This window comes from Schizosaccharomyces japonicus (genome assembly GCF_000149845.2).
Source record: "Schizosaccharomyces japonicus yFS275 unplaced genomic scaffold supercont5.1, whole genome shotgun sequence".
Classification (NCBI taxonomy): Eukaryota; Fungi; Ascomycota; class Schizosaccharomycetes; order Schizosaccharomycetales; family Schizosaccharomycetaceae; genus Schizosaccharomyces; species Schizosaccharomyces japonicus.
This window is the reverse complement of record NW_011627860.1, coordinates 1,758,829-1,775,917: the sequence shown is the minus strand read 5'-3', so window position 1 is coordinate 1,775,917 and position 17,089 is coordinate 1,758,829. Positions and strand designations below refer to the sequence as shown.

Genomic DNA, 17,089 nt, shown 5'->3' with positions numbered 1-17,089 from the left:
TTCGTCCTCGCTGGGACGGTTCTTCCCTCCTTCCTCTGTCTCCTCTGGTTGTCTCTCCTCCTCCTCGCTGTCCGAATAGGTTCGTAACTTATTCATTACTAATCCTACTAGGGCATCGAGCTGGTCCTGAGACATCCCCGTCTGGCAGCTGGGTTTTCTGCCGCCGTTGGAGCTGCAGGACTCAGCTGCATTGCCTTGACGCGGCGTTTTGGCTTGCCGCGTCGCTTCGCTTTTGCCTTCTGCTTCTTTGCAGGGCAGTCCGCTGCTCGATGGCCGGGCTTTTGACAATTCAAGCAGCGGCCAGAGCGAAAAATGCGGACTAGCTCGTCATCGCTCAAGTCTCTGAGCGCGGCGAGCCGGAGGCGAAGGGCGTCCACTTGCATTGGATCATCGAATCCAATGCTGGCGGGAGCGGGAGTGGAGGGCGCGCTGTGGGCACTGCGTTCGACGGAAAGGTCCTCATCGTCGTCGCCCTCAGCGCTAATAATCCTCAGCATGTCGCTGAGTGTCTTGGGCTTGCGGATGTCGAGCTCCTTGCGAATGCGTCGCTTGACGCCTTCGTGGAGGACATCCATAACCGCCCATTCGGGGAGCCGAGCGTCGCCTGATACTGGTTCACCTTGTCCACGAACTCGTGGACCGAACCAGTCTGGCGGAGGCGGTAAAACTGGCGTCGATGCTTGTCCAAAGCATCGGTAGGGATGAAGGCATCCCGCAAATACGCCTTGAAGGCTTCCCAAGAAACCTTCCCGTCCTCGAGCTGGCTGAACAGTGTCGTGTCCAGCTCACATCTCGACGCGGCCTCTCCTGTCAGATTGTGGAAGGCCATCCAGGCCTTCCTCTTAGCAGAGGTCTTGTGCCAGCGGAAGAATCGCTCAAGACCTTTGATCCACTCCGTGAAGACGCGCAGATCGCGTTGTCCTCTGTACGGAGCGGGCTTGGAAACCCAGGACGAGGTTTCCTTGTCCTTATCCTTCTCTTTCTTTGTTAGAGCGAGAAGGATTTCTCCCAGACGTTGAATCTCTGGGAAAGTAGCAGCGTTGTCCTGCTCAACGCCTTCCATTTAGATCGTAGAAAAATAAAAAAGTTGTAAATTTGAAAAACGAAAAACTTTCCACGACAAGATAAGAACTCTTCTATTGGATCAGAAGAGCCTCGCAACCAAATGTAGGCCTTGTCCCGTAGGTATAGTTAAGATTAGTTTTATTCAATAATTATCTACCTATTTATACAATTCTAGGGCGACGCGTAAGTGTAAACAAACGCGTCACGGTGCGCGTTAATTAATTAACGCGCGTTGCGTGGGTGCGGTCAGAGACCGCAGGCTTTCGTAGCGTAGTGCTGCGTGGCCTAGCACAACGCTGGAGCTCTCGGTGTGGTGTCCAGGTTCAGGCCCTGGTCACGTGCACACTTTTGTGAGCTTAAGGCGTTACAGAAGGCTTCCCAAGAAACCTTCCCGTCCTCGAGCTGGCTGAACAGTGTCGTGTCCAGCTCACATCTCGACGCGGCCTCTCCTGTCAGATTGTGGAAGGCCATCCAGGCCTTCCTCTTAGCAGAGGTCTTGTGCCAGCGGAAGAATCGCTCAAGACCTTTGATCCACTCCGTGAAGACGCGCAGATCGCGTTGTCCTCTGTACGGAGCGGGCTTGGAAACCCAGGACGAGGTTTCCTTGTCCTTATCTGTAGGCCTTGTCCCGTAGGTATAGTTAAGATTAGTTTTATTCAATAATTATCTACCTATTTATACAATTCTAGGACGACGCGTAAGTGTAAACAAACGCGTCGCGGTGCGCGTTATTAATTAACGCGCGTTGCGTGGGTGCGGTCAAAGACCGCAGGCTTTCGTAGCGTAGTGCTACGTGGCCTAGCACAACGCTGGAGCTCTCGGTGTGGTGTCCAGGTTCAGGCCCTGGTCACGTGCACACTTTTGTGAGCTTAAGGCGTTACATCAGGAGAGACTGCATGGTGTAGGTGTCTCGTCTTGGTACAACTTCGTTGCAGGTTCGAAGTTCGAACCAGGAGAGCATAACGATTATAATCGTTACATGTAGTGTTGGGAAAGTGGTGTGGTAGTTGTCCGGGAAAGGGCCCTCTTAGGGTTTAGGGTTCCCCGCTTTCCTCGAACGAGGAAAGCATTCGTTACAGGCGTAAGCATTGGCCGGCAGAAAGTAACGCTTCATTTCCGATATTAGCATGTCCTTGTCGGTGGGAGGTATTGGGGCCCCAGCGATGCAAATGCGGTACCACTCGAGGGCCTTACCGCGGAGAAACTGGCCCATCACGCGATGGTGGTAGAGCGGCGGGACGTTGTTGAAGAAAAGGTATTCTGACATTAGATAACACCAATTCTCAAACGTCGAGACATCCGATTCGCCACTGTACATCGGCGGTTTCTCGATATCCAGCTTGCTGAAGTCGAAAGCTGTCCCCATTGAAGTTGAAGGCTCCATTAGGACGAGGTGAGACAAGGGCTCGAGAAGAAGAAGACGAGGGGCGGGGGGTCCAAAGGCAGAACAGGGTAGAGAACTCGCAATCAAATGCAAAGTCGAGCTAGGGATGTTCTGTAAAATAAGTGGTGGTTATTTGATACTAAGACTAAGGTATTTATACTGAAGAAACGGTTCTTCAGTATAATGGTATGACTAAGCGTGGCATAAATTATACAGTCACGAAGAGGTAAATTACGCGACTGCAATTGTTGTCGCGCGAACCTCGTACGATGCCTGTAGCGATCATAATCGCTGTTTGAAGTTGGCGATCGTATTTAATCGCATGCGCGCCGCTTGAGCCTATAAACCTTACAATAGGTGTGTTTAAGATTAGTTTTATTCTATAGTAATCGACCTATTTATACCATTCTAGGGCGGTGCGTAAATGTAAACAAACGCATCGCGGTGCGCGTTAATAAAAAAACACGCGTTGCGTCGGTGTGGTCAAGGACCGCAGGCTTTCGTAGCGTAGTGCTGCGTATCCTAGCACAACGCTGGAGCTCTCGGTGTGGTGTCCAGGTTCAGGCCCTGGTCACGTGCACACTCTTGTGAGCTTAAGGTGTTACAATATTCATACTTAGTCTTACTACAGAGACTGGGCTTACATCTACTATATTCAAATACGGTGACTAAGTGTCCAACTCGTACTGTCTACGAATGGTTTTCTAGGGGCTGGCTTACGCCGTTGCACTATGCTAGGAAGGGTGTAGGCCTCGAAGGTACCGGGTGCTCCAACAGCTTTTGAGGGTACACACATAAACACGCACGGGTCGGACTATAAGTAGCACATTTTAAATTAAGTGGTGTTACAATGTTAAATATTGTGTTACGTTTAAAGATACACTAATAATTAAATAAAATACTATTTCGAAATGCTACTTAATTAGCATTGGCTTGAGTATAATAAAACATTGTACAATAAAAGGACGATGAAATTCAATGATTTTTGTCAGAAATTAAATGAAATAGCTAGTTTATGAGTACAACACATCAACAAATATACAAAAGTATAATGATCCTTGAGTTCATTCATCAATGATAAAAAATTAGTGGTAAGGTGATCACGAATAACCTCGTCTCCGTGATAATCATTTCCCGTATCTGTCAAGTTGAAGATTTACATTCAGTCACTTAAAAATCAATCGATTCACTCTTCTTGCCTTGAGAAATTACTCCCTTTAGAGCCTGTTTGTAGACCATCTATGAATTTCGAATTGATCAAAAGCCCTATGCGAGTTACGAAAAGCTGGTTTCAAAATTCTCGTAACCGACTTTCAGGCAATCAAAAGTACTCCTGTTCGTAAGTGAATTATGTATTAAAACTTAGGATGCTATACCGGAAACAATTGTCAGCACTTTTGTTTTTGATAATGATTAAATCAGTATACGTGTTCTAAAAACAGTAACACAATGGCAAGTGCCATTACGTATTGTTTCGTCTGTATAAACGTATTAAAAGTGAGAACTATGTTTAACCGTTTGTTACGGACCTTCCTTTTTGTTTGCGTCGTTTCACAGTATTAGTCTGATAGAGTGACAAAGTTACACGAGGTCGACTTGATGAAACTTTACCGCTTGGAGGTAAACGCGGCCTCGTAGGTCTAATTCGTGGCCGTAAATCTTCATCTTCAGGAAGTTCATTAGCTCCCAAACTATCCATTTGTTGTAATAAAAATTGCTTAATTAGCCCGACCTCTTTGCTGACATTTTGACGCGTTATCCTCGGGAAACGAGCAGTTAGAAGATAACTTTTAGTGTCGTTATTTGAACTCCTTGTTCTGTTAGCTACCAGAAAGGAGCCTACCACATACCCTTCAACTTCCCAGGTCGTGTTTGTTTTTAGCTTTCCTTGAAATAAACTGAGAGGTATATTCAAATTGCTTAATCCAAACTCATCTGCGAGACCAAGGTTCTTCAAACCAAAAAAGTCCTCGCCGGTTTCTGTGCTAAATTCCCCAGTGACGAATGCATTCCGGTCATCAGAAAACAATTTCTCTTCATCCTTTCTAGAATCAAGAGCAGGCCGCTGGCAGTGTTAATAACTGATTACTTACAGATACAACATACCAATAAATCCATTAGATGCTTCTGTAATCGCTTATAGGAGTCTTTCAATTTCAAGTTGTTTTTCTCAAGACCATCATTTAGATACTTTGTGAACATGAAAAAGTCATCAATTCCAGATTCAATTAACGCTTGGTTCAGAAACAACTATAAGTGGTTAATCAATGAATTCGCAACTTTGGATTATAACCATACAGAGACAGGGGCCGTAACATAATTTGACGAATAAGAGCTTACTATCATTCCTAACTTCCGTAAGTAGTCCATGGAAATATCCGTAAATGATTCCAGTGCCGCAACTTCGAACACTTATTACTTGTTAGCTTCATGAATTGAGACAATTCCTACCTTCAAAACCAGAATGAAATAGAAGAACTGCACACAATTTGCGGAGTAGCGAACGACAGTAAACGGAAAATGAAGGTTGTCTATTAAAGTCGTTTGGAATTTGCAACGACAGACCGTCGTTGCATATGTCAAAGTGGTCAAGGCTTTTTGAAGCAGAAGTGTAGTACTTATTTCATTAGCAGACCGAATAAAAAATGAGCGTATACCGTTTGCGTAATTTGCAATTGTCGTATTGCAGAGAGCTTAGCACATAGTTTCCTTATTCCCTGCATAAGAGAAATGTTCTTGAAGATCCTACCGATCGTACCTCCTGACTTCCGACTTAGACTTAGAGACGTTCTTAAGGGGGTACCTGAAGCTGGAGTTTCAAATGCATCATCTAAACCAGGCATAGTAGGAACTGCTAAAAGCTCCAAGCGCAAAACTACATCAATATTTAGCTTCAATTGTGACACATATTTTGCGAATGTTGAGAAAGATTCCGGATGGTAACTAGAGAACACTGATTCTCGAAGACCGGATAATATTAGAAGTTGAGGAGACACATTGTTTTCTGCCACAGGTTCCTGCGAACGTAAGTTATCAAGTAATTGTTTGCGCTCATGTAAAATGTTCTGTCGCGCCTTTGTAGTTACTTTTAAAAACTTTTCTTGTAATAGATTTCTTTTGCAGTTTAAGTTAAGATTGCTAACGTTTTCAACCTCAGAATGTGGTGATACCTCCTTAGTCTCCGAGACTTTCGATGAGGCGGATTGTGAACTATGATCCTCAAACTTTCCAGAGTAACATTGTTGTTTCTCATCACTTATTGTAGAAGGTCTTTTTACTGACCATCCCTTATTCGATGGTGATGATTCTACTTGGTTAATAGCTGCCTGGAATTAATCAAAGTATATTACACACCTTCATCGCTTTCAGGATCTTGGTCCAGTGCCAACTCGTTCTCCTTTTTCCGCTCATGAATAATTATTTCCGGTATAGAAGGTATCAATTTAGAAGCCACCGCCATCATAGACAAAGCGTGTGTTCTTAATGGATGTTGCTTGACGTTAGCTTATGGAAAAAAAGATAACATACAGGATGGTTGTTATAGCTTAAACAGTTATTCCAAATCAAATTCAGATCATAAACAATTTCACTCTTACTGTTATATTGCAGACCTCTCAACTTCCGCAGCATAGTCCCCAGGTCCATGGGCTCTTTAATTACTAAATGCAGTTATAGTCAGATGATGCTTTAAAAAAAACAAACCTTCATAATAGTCAGGAGCATCACGCTTGCTCACTTTCGTCAAAAATGCTGACGAGTGTTTCGTATGATTACGAAGATCAAGGATAACTCTCTCAGCAGCTGTATAGAGCTCCTCTTGACCCGGTCTGTCATCGTTTGCCTAACAGTTAAAATGATGAAAATGTGTTGATTTGCTTACCCATTTTGATTTTGTTTTATACACTTCTGTAAGAATATTTCTTAGTTCTAACGCCGGTTTTGGAAGCTCGTGCAGTCTTGAGTGAAGCTCTGCCGAAAGAAACTAAACCAGTAAGTGCAAAATAGACAGCCTAATTACCTTAAATCCCGCATTGTAATCTTTAGTATCTCTGGTCTAAACATGTTTTAGTAAGTAGTGAAGGACAAGCTTATTTTACCTCTTCCGTATTCTGAATCTGCTGCAGATGAGGATTATTGCATTTAGTGATTTCTCGCTGAGTTTCCGTTATATTCACAAGGTCGTCCTCGAGAATATGGTAAATAGAACATGACTCAATCAATGCTAGATTAACTTGCTGACAATCTGGATCCTTAAAATCTGTTTTTGAGTCGAACATCGTGTCGTAATTATCGGCATTCATTTGATCAACATTTCCTGAACCCTGTGAGCCATTGAAAATAATATTTTGTGCAGAAGCAGATTGTAGAAACCCGGGAAAACCCACGTTTTGACTGCGTTCCTTGTTTTGATTTGGATATAGCAGCTCCGACATGGCATAATCGGAAAGCATTACCCGCACTCGAAATAAAAAAGCATCATCATCAAAATCAGTTGGTTGCTCAGTAACGACTGTTGTATTTTTTAATGTTTGGATAGCGGATTGAACATTGCTGTTCTCGAATAATAAAAGGGAACACTCTGAGTTTGAAGCCAGTTTTTCAAGCAAACTGCTTTCATATTCCGTTAAATACAATTTCCAGAACCCATTTTTTATCAAAGTTTTAGTAACTCTCTGAAGATTTTTCCCATCGTAAAACTCAATCATATCAGGCAGAAAATGAGAGTTTATTTGAAAAACTATTAAATAAAGCCTGCATGAAAGCTTGCTTGTCAGAAGTTACGTTCCGAGTGTTACTTCCCGATAGTAAGTGTTTGGCCTACGTAGCCGGTGGTGAATGGGATCAGCAACGATGAAAAGCAATAGTTTCACGCTTTAAAATCGGACCAATAACGCAAAGTTGAACATGTCACTCGCCATTAGAATAACGTAGTATTTATTTGATATCTGGACTAACTAAACAAACTACGGTTTCGTAAAATAGATTAGCGCGCCATTCCACGACCTCTTCCACGAAGAACTCTATTTGCTGCACCAGGAGGCAATGCCCCGGGTGCTTGCGGTTGAGCAGAAGGTTCATTTTTTATAGTCTCATCGACGGAAAGAATTAACGTTGCGGCTTCCGTTGCCGACATAATGGCATTCTCCTTTATTGTACTGGGCTCCCAGACAAAGAGCTTCATGTTGTCAGATATACATTCATTCTGCATATCAATGCCAGCCCATGTTGTTCCCTTGGCATGTTGCATACGCAACTTGTTGAGCAAATCAGTCGAATCGAAACCAGCATTGTCACAAAGTTGGCGAGGTATAATTTCGAGCGCACGGGCGAATGCAGCAATGAAGTTCTGTTGCTTTCCAGTAATTGAAAGTGAGTACTCGCGTAAGCACCTTGAAAGTTCCATTTCACAAGCACCTCCACCAGCAACAATCTGATTATTGGTGATAGCACGTTTCACGATCATAATAGCATCGTGTAAGGACCTCTCAATCTCGGCAATAAATTGTTCGGCACCTCCGCGTAAAATCAAAGTACATGTCTTTGCCTTTGGACAACCTTTGAAGACATTAAATCGTTCACCACCAATCTGACGTTCTTCAAATTTGTTGCATTCACCCAATTGAGAGGGCTGGATATTGGAACATGTGGATAGTATACTTCCACCGACAGCCTGAACGACTCGATCCAAATCATCAGAAGCAACGCGACCCGCACAAAATATGTTTCTGTCAGCAAAGTATTGGGTAGCAAGATCGCCGATAGGAAGCTTTGACAAAACAACCTGAGCACCGGACGCAACAATTGACTCTAACTTTGAGAAAATAATGCGCCATTCTGCATCAACGATGTTTTGATACTCATCGACTCGCTCAACACGAACCTCAGCGTTGTCCTTCTCAGCCTTCAGTTCAAGTTCGACATTAAGACACAAAATTTTAGGCTTTGTAAAAAATTTGGGTTGTTGTTCGAAACCGGCGTAAGAGAATGTCTTTTTGAATGCGACACCGTCAACGAGTTCCGTTTCTTCCATGGCCCCACCCGGTACCTTTTTTATGCCAATCATATTCTCGTTTAAATCATTTTGATCTAACGTGAGTACAGCATCCACAACCATGTTCGTAAAAAAGGCTGAATTGGAGCGGATCAATTTGGAATTCATGGCGGTGCTTGCGCACTTCTTCAACAGATCACGAAAACGCGTCTCGTCTTCACGATCGATGCGAACTGCAATTTCTTTGATTTTATTGACAGCAAGTTGTGCGGCACGCCAATAGCCTTTGATGATTAGGTGAGAGCTAACGCCCTCTTCAACAAACGCACGTGCCTCCCGAAGCAATTCGCCAGCAAGAACAACAACAGATGTCGTTCCATCTCCGATTTCGGCATCCTGCGCCCTGGCAATATCAACTAATGTTTTCGCTGCAGGATGGACAATATCCAATAGCTTCATAATCGTGGCACCATCGTTTGAAATCACCATTTCACCTTTTTCATCAACAAGAAGCTTATCCGCTCCCAAAGGACCGAGTGTAGTCCGAATCGTCTCCTGCACGGCAACGCATGCATTGATATTCGACAATAATTGACCACGACCTTGTGAATCGTCCGTTCCCTCTTTCAGAACTGATATTTGGTTAGTAGTTAACACTAAACGTAATACTTACCGATAACAGGAATCTGAGAACCGCCGAACGACATATTCAAACACTACTAGGAAACTGTAGGTTTTTTTCTGCAAGAGAATATGTGTGTTCTCGGTAGAGGGACTCAAGGTGTGGTGGGGCAGCAGCTGAGCTGAACTATGGTGTAGTAATCAGTAACCAACAACGCTCGACAAAATAGTAATTTAATTAACATATCGAATGTTTTATTATAACAGCAACTTCATAAATACGGATGTAAATTCATAAAATAGATATTACTGAATTCCTTATTGACTGACGTTCAGCGTAGAAAGGGTAAATGACTACGAAACAGTTTCATTGCAACTCCAGTAACTAACAAGCCATGCCTTTTGAAATATTCATAGCAAACAGTCTTACTTACACAACCGAAGAACGGCAATATCCTGGACCACCCTTAATCGATAACACGTCTTAACATCTTCACGAAATAAATTTAAGGCAACGCCAAACACAAATTATCTTAACCTTACAAAGTATATTAACTAACTAAGAAACCCTTATACACACAGACTAAAAAAAACCTCAGAACAAAATTTACTCCGATTAGGTGGTGAGAGGCGGAGTAAGCTCAACATGACCCACACCGTAAATGCATACGAGCGAGCTAGGCACTTGATTAGGGCGCCAAAGTCAGAAGTTTACCGTTCATCATTTGGTTTTTTAGTTGTGTGGAGAAAAATTCGTTAATGCGTTTGCCTTTATGCTTGATACAAAACAGCAGTCACATTGATGACATGATGTCATTGACAGATTTCGTTGTATCGCATCCGTAGTTGTAGAATAAAATAGATCACAGAGGGCGGTGTTGAGCGAATGCATTCCTTGCGTATTGATGCATTGTACACTGATGTTCTCGTAAAAACAATATGTTCTCCATTGCGAAAAGATATCCTCACGCAGCAAGTTTTCCCTCGTGGTAGGCTAGCATTTAAACGAGAGCTATTTTCGGTGATTATTCTAAGACAAAGTTGTAGATTTTCTCATTGCTATTAAAGACACGAATGATAAATCGTCTAAGGGAACTCAAGACAAGGTCGCAGTGAGCGGAATGCCACGGACTACTGCTTATGCGTACCGGAATGCCTTTTTGTGGGAACAAGTTGAATTGAAGTCACCCAGTAAAGTATCAGGGAAACTGTCAGTTAACTCGCGCGAACTACTTTTTGAAAAAGGCAATTATCTGCTACGAGCGCTGTATCAAAATCTGTCCGACTTGTTTAAATGCTCTGGTAAATTTGGTTTGCGATATGTTTCAAGCAAACAACACAAAACTGAAACCGAAAAAGATAAATGTTTCTTTTCTTCTACTGCTATCTGTTTTGGTATGCCTAATGATGGATTATATGCACTACAAACTAAAGGTCAAATGTCGCGGCTTTGTTATCATTTGAGCCCCATTGTCCAAGGTACTGAGGTTGAGGGTGCGATGCAACAGCTGATGGCTCGGTTTCGCATGGTCTACATCCCACAGAATCTTCGGGCTACCCAACAATTGCTTTGGCAATCGGCACAACTACGTGAAGTGTTTTTGCCGAACAAAGGAATGACAAAGACAAAGAAGAAATACCTCACCACTTAGCACTTATAAATTGTCCTATAGATGATTGCTCATGTTAAATCGTTAGCACTGGAACGTGCTTGAGTTTTCTTTATCAAGAAAAGTACAAAATGTTTAAAGCTCTCCTTGTGTGGACGAAGCGATTGGTTCTGATAATTTCATGGATACTGCAGACAATTGTTGTTACCGGGTGTTCTAAAACAAGTTCATTAGGTGTCTATTTGCTACGCGTTTCCAACAAGTTTGGTGATGCCAGTTTCGGGTTCGGAAACACATGCGTTCGAGAAACGAATGTAACTACTACATGTACGAACACTGCCAAGCTGCTTCCTGGGTCACCTACGGTAGACTTGGTTAATCTGAGAACTAAGTTTGTGAATGAAAAGGTACACCCATGGTTGGTATACTTGTCATATGCTCTTTTGACTGGTTACTTTCTTTCAACCCTTTTAAATTCTCTTCCTTTGCTGAAAAATGTTAATGTATTTGTTCGTGTGATGATTCCGTTAGGTGTTTCGTCAACGATAATGAATCTTATTGCGCTGGCATTTGTCAACATATCAGTGTGCTCATTCGCACTGGCGTTTAACAACAACACATCCTCCTCAATCAATATTGATGCCGGGCAACATATGTTGGGGATGTTTTGGACGGCGTTAGTTCTCGTTTTTGTTGCTACGGTTGCAGACAGCATTCTTCTGGCAACAGAATCCAAATCATCAAAATCTGAGACAATCCCTGCGGCGGAAAAGCAAGGAACTTTCCGACGCCTTCCGTAAGTCTGTAAATTAATTATAATTTATTATGAAATAAAATCGTAACATAGTTAAAGTCAAAAATGTATGTTAGTAGGAGTGTTATGATTTTTACCATGAATTGTGCTCTGACGTAAGTCTGTCGGCTGTGTTAGTTTGGTCGTTTTTGTTTTGTCGCCATGAAATCACAGGGCGACTTTGTATGAGCTTCTCTCCACATATTTTGACCACAGTACATTACAGAAAATGCGTACTGTTTTATTGCTAAAAAACAAATCGAATGGTGCAGATGAATACGAATTAGCATTCGCGAAAAAGAACTACAAAATAGCTTACCTTCCATTATTGACGCATACATACATTCACGAAACTGAATTGCGGAAATGTTTCCAAAACCTCCCTTCAAAATACAGTGGCCTAATCATAACAAGCCAACGAGCCATTGAGTTTGTTAACACGATTCTAGGCGACCTGAACGACGAGGAGTCCTCAAATATAAGAAAGGACATACCTGTCTTCATACTTGGGCATGCATCTGACCGTTACGCAAGAACAGCCGGATTCTACAAACGTTACGGAAAAGATAGTGGTTGCGCTGAAAAATTGGCAGACGAGATTATTGAATGGTATCTTAAATTCCAACCACAAAAGCCAATGCTGTTTCTTATGGGTGAAAAACATCGCGAGACACTTCCTGTAAAGCTAAACGTGCACCGTATCCCACTAACCACACTCACCATTTACAAAACTACAGAAGTACCAAACGCAAGCGATCTTATAAATAATTGTCTTGACAAGGATCATAGCATTACATGGATAGTCATTTTTAGCCCACTTCAATCAGTCATTTCAGTTTTGAGGCATTGTACAGTCAACATAGCAACCATCGGTCCAACAACAGAAAGCCATCTGTTAAATAACGGAATTATTCCCAGCGTGGTTGCTCCGAAACCAGAGGCGCTCTCACTAGCTGAAACCATAGATGTGTTTGACAAAGCGAAACCGCAGGAAATCTAGCATAGAATTTCATGATATAACATCGACTTAAGAGTTGATGTCGTTAATCGCTCCTTGTTCGATTCAATATCGATATATTGTTGAGGAATGGGAGAAGTGACGGGTTCATCAGTGGGATCATGATATGCGGCGACATAAGGATGCCCTAATGCTTCGTCAACAGTTATTCTCTTCTCTGGATTTAACGTTAACATGCGCTCCAATAAATCAATGGCCAGAGGGTTCGCGTTTGGAAGAAGAGCTTTAAACGGCACACGTTTCGTCAACGGCAGGGAACGAATATAATCCCTGGCCCTCCGCGACTTTATTTGATTAAAATCATCCATTGTAGGTGTTCCGAGAATGCCGATAATAAGGGAAATTTGGTTGTGATAATCCTTGCCGGGAAACAGTGGCTTCGTAGAAATCATTTCCGCTAAAATACAGCCTGCACTCCAAACATCGATAGCTTTCGTGTACTCGCGATTGCTGAGCATAATTTCAGGTGCGCGATACCATCGTGTAGCTACGTACTCAGTCATAAAGCCACCATCACTTTGAGAATCCACAGACCGAGCCAAGCCGAAGTCTGCAACCTTTAGGTCACAATTTGCATTAAGAAGGAGATTAGATGGCTTGAGGTCACGGTGAATAACTCCCGCACTGTGAAGCATTTTTAGTGCCCGCAATAGCTGATAAAGAAAGTATTGACAGTGGTCATCGGACAATGGTTGCGAACGGATCACACGATGAAGGTCAGTTTCCATGAGTTCTTGGACAATGTACACTTCCTGGAAAGCTTGATAGCTTGGGGGTGGTAATATATCGAGAATGGAAATAATCTGCCGAGCACCAAAAGTGCCGTTAAGTTAGTCACCACATTACAACACGGAAATAAATGTGTCAACGTACGTTCTCATGTTGAAAATATTTTAGCAGCTTAATTTCTCGGAGGGTACGCAAACAGAATACCGGATGCCCAAAAGGGCAAACTTTTTTTATTGCAACTTTGGTTCTTGTTTTCTTGTGAATAGCAGCGCAAACAACACCATACGCACCTTGCCCTATGATGCTAATGACTTCGTAGTCAGGACTGAGATGAAAAACGAACTTCTCCGAGCGTTGACGAGCAAGTGTAGTTTGCGTGCTTTGTTCCGGAACCGCTGAAACGGATGTACCATAAACCATATTTTTGGATTGATTTCGTCGCAATATTCTCGTTAAGTGTTTATAACTCAGCAAATGTACGCAAGAAAGAAGAGTGAACGAAAACGCAGTGGAAGTTTTACTCGTGAGAACTGAAGAATTGCAAAAATCAGCGACCGAGAAATTGTCCCACGAACAATAATAACAGAACTCGTATAAGTTGATACAAAATCCTATCGCTTCAATATGCTTTCAATTAGTTGAAAATATGACGGAGTGTTGATTTTAAGCTCTTGCACTTAATGTACAGAATAATAAGTGACAAATGAGAGGGAGTCTAAAAGTATAGCACAATGACCAAATGAATAGAGCTTCACAAAAGCAAAAGGGTAATCGCTGGACCAGAAATTGTTGAAAGACACCACTAATCCACGTTTAATGAGGTAATATGAGCAAAAAACAAAACTGTTATCTAATAATTGAATAACAAACTTGGATACTGACAGAAATTGTTGGGCTAAAAGCCAAAAAGAGTGAAAGCCTTTCAGAAAGTATGAATGGGAGTAGACAAGTAACAGCTCGTCGACAGATTCTTTATATCCTAGGATGAGACAAAGAAAAAGGGATGAAGGCGTTAATGAAAGCAACTATACCATTACGTTGATAGAATTTAGTTTAGAGAACTGAATACTATGACATAGCACCAGCCATATCCGAAGATGCTCTTTGTCTTTGCTGTGACAAAGAGTTTTAACTCTGCACGTGCTGTCACGTGAATAGATTAATTTTCCTATGTACCCAAACCGATACCAACGATAAGAAAAGTTGAAAACTAACAAATATCTAGCACTAATTGTTATTGCTTTTAAGTGAGTAAGTCGCTTTTCGCGATAAAATTTTGTTACTGAAGTGAACTTCAGCAACTGGGCTTCTGTGTCATTTATGCTATTATTGATGCAAAGCATAAGATTACATTAAAGAAGGTAAGAATTGAAGATAATATATTCTGAAAACGGTACAACTGAGAGTCCTTCCACAAATCACATTCACGAACTAGTTTTCAGCTGGTCGTTACTGTGTGTCGGTTAATTGCAGGGCATTATGATTGAGCGTTTGAGTAAGGTTACTAATTCATCGTCGCTTTCAGTTTGATCCACTACTTCTTCCTTCATAAATTTTTCTTTTTTGTTTTCCGTTGATTTACGTCTTTATTACTTCCTACACACTATATCCTTGCTAAATTTTTTATTTCGACAAAATGGTAAAGGCGGCGGATGAAGTTTTAGACTCAAATAAACTAAGTCAGGAGCTTACAAACTGCCTCAGCCAAGTTAAGAGTTTCAATAGCTCACAGAAGAAACGACGGCTTTGGGATCCAAACCATATCGCTCACACAACCGTATATGACAGTCCCGAAAGACCCGTTAAAAACGGAGCAAGACGGCATTCAAGTGGTTACAAGGCTGCCGCAAAAGCAGACAGCGAGTTACTTCAGCGTCCTCGTACTCTATCAGATGAAGGATTGAGTACTCCAGGTGCTGGAAATGAGAGTAACGGGATGTTCTCTAATTCTCAATTCTCAAAGTATCCGGGCCAAACACGAGATATATACGATTTCACAGACGACGAACGCGATCTAGAAGAAGAAGAGGTCGATTGGGTTAATGATGCTGAAATTGACCTGAGCCTACCGGTCCCGAAAATTACATTAAAGCGTTCTCGTTCAAACTCACGGTCGGGCAAGTCGTCTTCACCAAATGTTAAACGTACTCATGAAAAGAATCGTCGTAATTCTCAATCGGCGTATACAGATGATTCTGAACAGAACTCGACTGCTTTTACCGATTCTACGATGACGGTACCCGTTAAGCGGCGTGTATGGACACACGAGCAGGAAAGTCAGCTGCAGTCTATTACCGAAACATTTTGCCGGAAACGGGGAATCAATACTGATAAACTAAATCAGGTTCTAGCCCACTCTAATCCCTTTCAACAGCTACCGGGCCTACTGTTGCGGTTAACGAAAGTATTGCCCTACACATCGCGCTCTATTTTACGGCACCTTCGTGGCATTTATGGTTTGAAAGGTTATGAACAGTACTCTGTCCAGCACCGGCGCAGCGATGGATCAAGCCTATTTGCTCTTAATGACGCATCACGCAGGCACGTTCACGAATGTATATTACAGTTTTGTCGAAAGCAAGAAATCTCGTTGGATGAATTTAAACGACAAGTTTGGTCACCAAATAAAACGTGTCCGCGAGAAATTCGCATGCTTTACAAGGAGATACGTGCTGGCCTCTCACAGAAGGTTCATTCTCGAGCTGTGTATCGGTATGTCCGGCAAACATACTTTCCGTACGAAAACAGCACTACAGAGTGTAGCCGCAAATGGAGCACAGAAGAGGAAGAAGCGTTAGCATCTCTGGTCAAGCTCTATGGAAATGAGTGGACCCGCATTAGCAAGGAAATTAACCGATCGAGTCAGGAGTGCCGAGACCATTGGCGCGACATCGTTCAATTTGAGGATGCCGGCCCTGTCTCCGGAACCGCCGGTCATCGGATTCCATGGACTAAAGATGAAGACGATCAGCTGATAAAGCTTGTCCAACAGACCTTGACACGTCATGCAGAACCAGCTGCTGAATTGGGGTCTGCTACAATAGCAAAAACCTCGACCGACGAGTCTCATGAGTCGGACGGTAAACAGGATACAGAACCGTTTAGCAGCACCGATCTTGTTGCGCCTGCCTTCCTTAGTTGGACAGTCATCTCTAATGCACTACGGACCCGTTCGCGGCTTCGTTGTCAACGGCGCTATGAACATCTCGTCGCCATGGGTCAGGCCCCACCGTTGCCAGCAGAGAATACAACAGCTCCCAGTACCCCACGTCCCAAAAAACCAAAACAAGAGAAGACATTCCTTGTGGGTGATTCCATTTGTCTGCTAGAGTGCATTGTGCAGTGTATGAATGATGATGAAGTCATAGACTGGGATTCTGTTGCACAAAAAATGCCTCAATGGCAACCAAAACTTTTGAGTCGGCAAGCAGAAAAGCTTCTCGGAACGGTTCCGTCCAAAAAGCAGCAATTACTCGATGCTCTAGAAGAGCTCAACAGCCTTCCCGATATTATTCGCGATCGCTCTGTACTGCAGAAGTAGCGTACACAGTACATTTGCGCCATTCTCTGTTAACTGCTAAAGCTCCTTTCCCGCTTCTCCCTCTCCTGTCCCCTTTCTCAGTTTATGCCTGTACCCTTGACTATGACCCGCCGCAAAACTTTAAGCAAATACCTTCCGTATACACCGCGCTGTATAAGCTATTGCAAATCAAATCACGCAAACTCTCGTTAAGATTCTTTATTTTATGTAAACTTCGTTCGATAGCTTTCCCGCCTTATAGCACCCGATCACACCACAGTGTAGCGCATTACAGTGCATGAGACTACCTTAAATCTCAAAATCTCTCGTTCATTTTCGCTATCTTGACTTCGTGAC

The 17,089-nt window shown here is 42.7% G+C and overlaps 8 protein-coding genes across 8 annotated transcripts; 4 read left to right on the top strand and 4 right to left on the bottom strand.

Annotated features, from left to right (window-relative positions):
• Positions 1-1,817: 1,817 nt before the first annotated feature.
• On the bottom strand, positions 1,818-2,585 carry SJAG_02928 (hypothetical protein). Its single transcript, XM_002174077.2, has one exon. The coding sequence runs from the start codon at positions 2,447-2,449 to the stop codon at positions 2,093-2,095; it is 357 nt and encodes a 118-aa protein (XP_002174113.1). The 5' UTR covers positions 2,450-2,585; the 3' UTR covers positions 1,818-2,092.
• A 746-nt stretch (positions 2,586-3,331) lies between these two features.
• On the bottom strand, positions 3,332-7,219 carry SJAG_02927 (SAGA complex bromodomain subunit Spt7). The gene is made up of 12 exons (XM_002174076.2): positions 6,547-7,219; positions 6,468-6,503; positions 6,330-6,431; positions 6,152-6,290; positions 5,978-6,108; positions 5,804-5,942; positions 5,107-5,756; positions 4,901-5,066; positions 4,748-4,860; positions 4,556-4,699; positions 4,300-4,514; positions 3,332-4,260 (listed from the first exon to the last, which is right to left on the bottom strand). Exons 1-12 carry the CDS (start codon positions 7,153-7,155, stop codon positions 3,960-3,962), a joined length of 2,745 nt encoding a protein of 914 aa, XP_002174112.1. The 5' UTR covers positions 7,156-7,219; the 3' UTR covers positions 3,332-3,959.
• A 111-nt stretch (positions 7,220-7,330) lies between these two features.
• On the bottom strand, positions 7,331-9,255 carry SJAG_02926 (chaperonin-containing T-complex eta subunit Cct7). Its single transcript, XM_002174075.2, has 2 exons — positions 9,115-9,255; positions 7,331-9,073 (listed from the first exon to the last, which is right to left on the bottom strand). Exons 1-2 carry the CDS (start codon positions 9,146-9,148, stop codon positions 7,434-7,436), a joined length of 1,674 nt encoding a protein of 557 aa, XP_002174111.1. The 5' UTR covers positions 9,149-9,255; the 3' UTR covers positions 7,331-7,433.
• Positions 9,256-9,948: 693 nt separating this feature from the next.
• Positions 9,949-10,714, top strand: SJAG_02925 (hypothetical protein; the record flags this gene model as incomplete). The annotated part of the gene is made up of 2 exons (XM_002174074.1): positions 9,949-10,051; positions 10,110-10,714. 2 exons carry the CDS (start codon positions 9,949-9,951, stop codon positions 10,712-10,714), a joined length of 708 nt encoding a protein of 235 aa, XP_002174110.1.
• Positions 10,715-10,803: 89 nt separating this feature from the next.
• On the top strand, positions 10,804-11,472 carry SJAG_02924 (tetraspan protein Dni1; the record flags this gene model as incomplete). Its single annotated transcript, XM_002174073.2, has 1 exon — positions 10,804-11,472. The coding sequence occupies one exon, from the start codon at positions 10,804-10,806 to the stop codon at positions 11,470-11,472; it is 669 nt and encodes a 222-aa protein (XP_002174109.2).
• Positions 11,473-11,694: 222 nt separating this feature from the next.
• On the top strand, positions 11,695-12,465 carry SJAG_05283 (uroporphyrinogen-III synthase Ups1; the record flags this gene model as incomplete). Its single annotated transcript, XM_002174072.1, has 1 exon — positions 11,695-12,465. The coding sequence occupies one exon, from the start codon at positions 11,695-11,697 to the stop codon at positions 12,463-12,465; it is 771 nt and encodes a 256-aa protein (XP_002174108.1).
• SJAG_02923 (CMGC/MAPK/ERK protein kinase Spk1) lies at positions 12,462-13,632 on the bottom strand (the record flags this gene model as incomplete). Its single annotated transcript, XM_002174071.1, has 2 exons — positions 12,462-13,286; positions 13,357-13,632. The coding sequence occupies 2 exons, from the start codon at positions 13,630-13,632 to the stop codon at positions 12,462-12,464; spliced, it is 1,101 nt and encodes a 366-aa protein (XP_002174107.1).
• A 662-nt stretch (positions 13,633-14,294) lies between these two features.
• SJAG_02922 (myb family protein Eta2) lies at positions 14,295-17,012 on the top strand. Its single transcript, XM_002174070.2, has 2 exons — positions 14,295-14,573; positions 14,738-17,012. The coding sequence occupies exon 2, from the start codon at positions 14,849-14,851 to the stop codon at positions 16,751-16,753; it is 1,905 nt and encodes a 634-aa protein (XP_002174106.2). The 5' UTR covers positions 14,295-14,573; positions 14,738-14,848; the 3' UTR covers positions 16,754-17,012.
• The last annotated feature ends 77 nt before the right edge of the window (positions 17,013-17,089 follow it).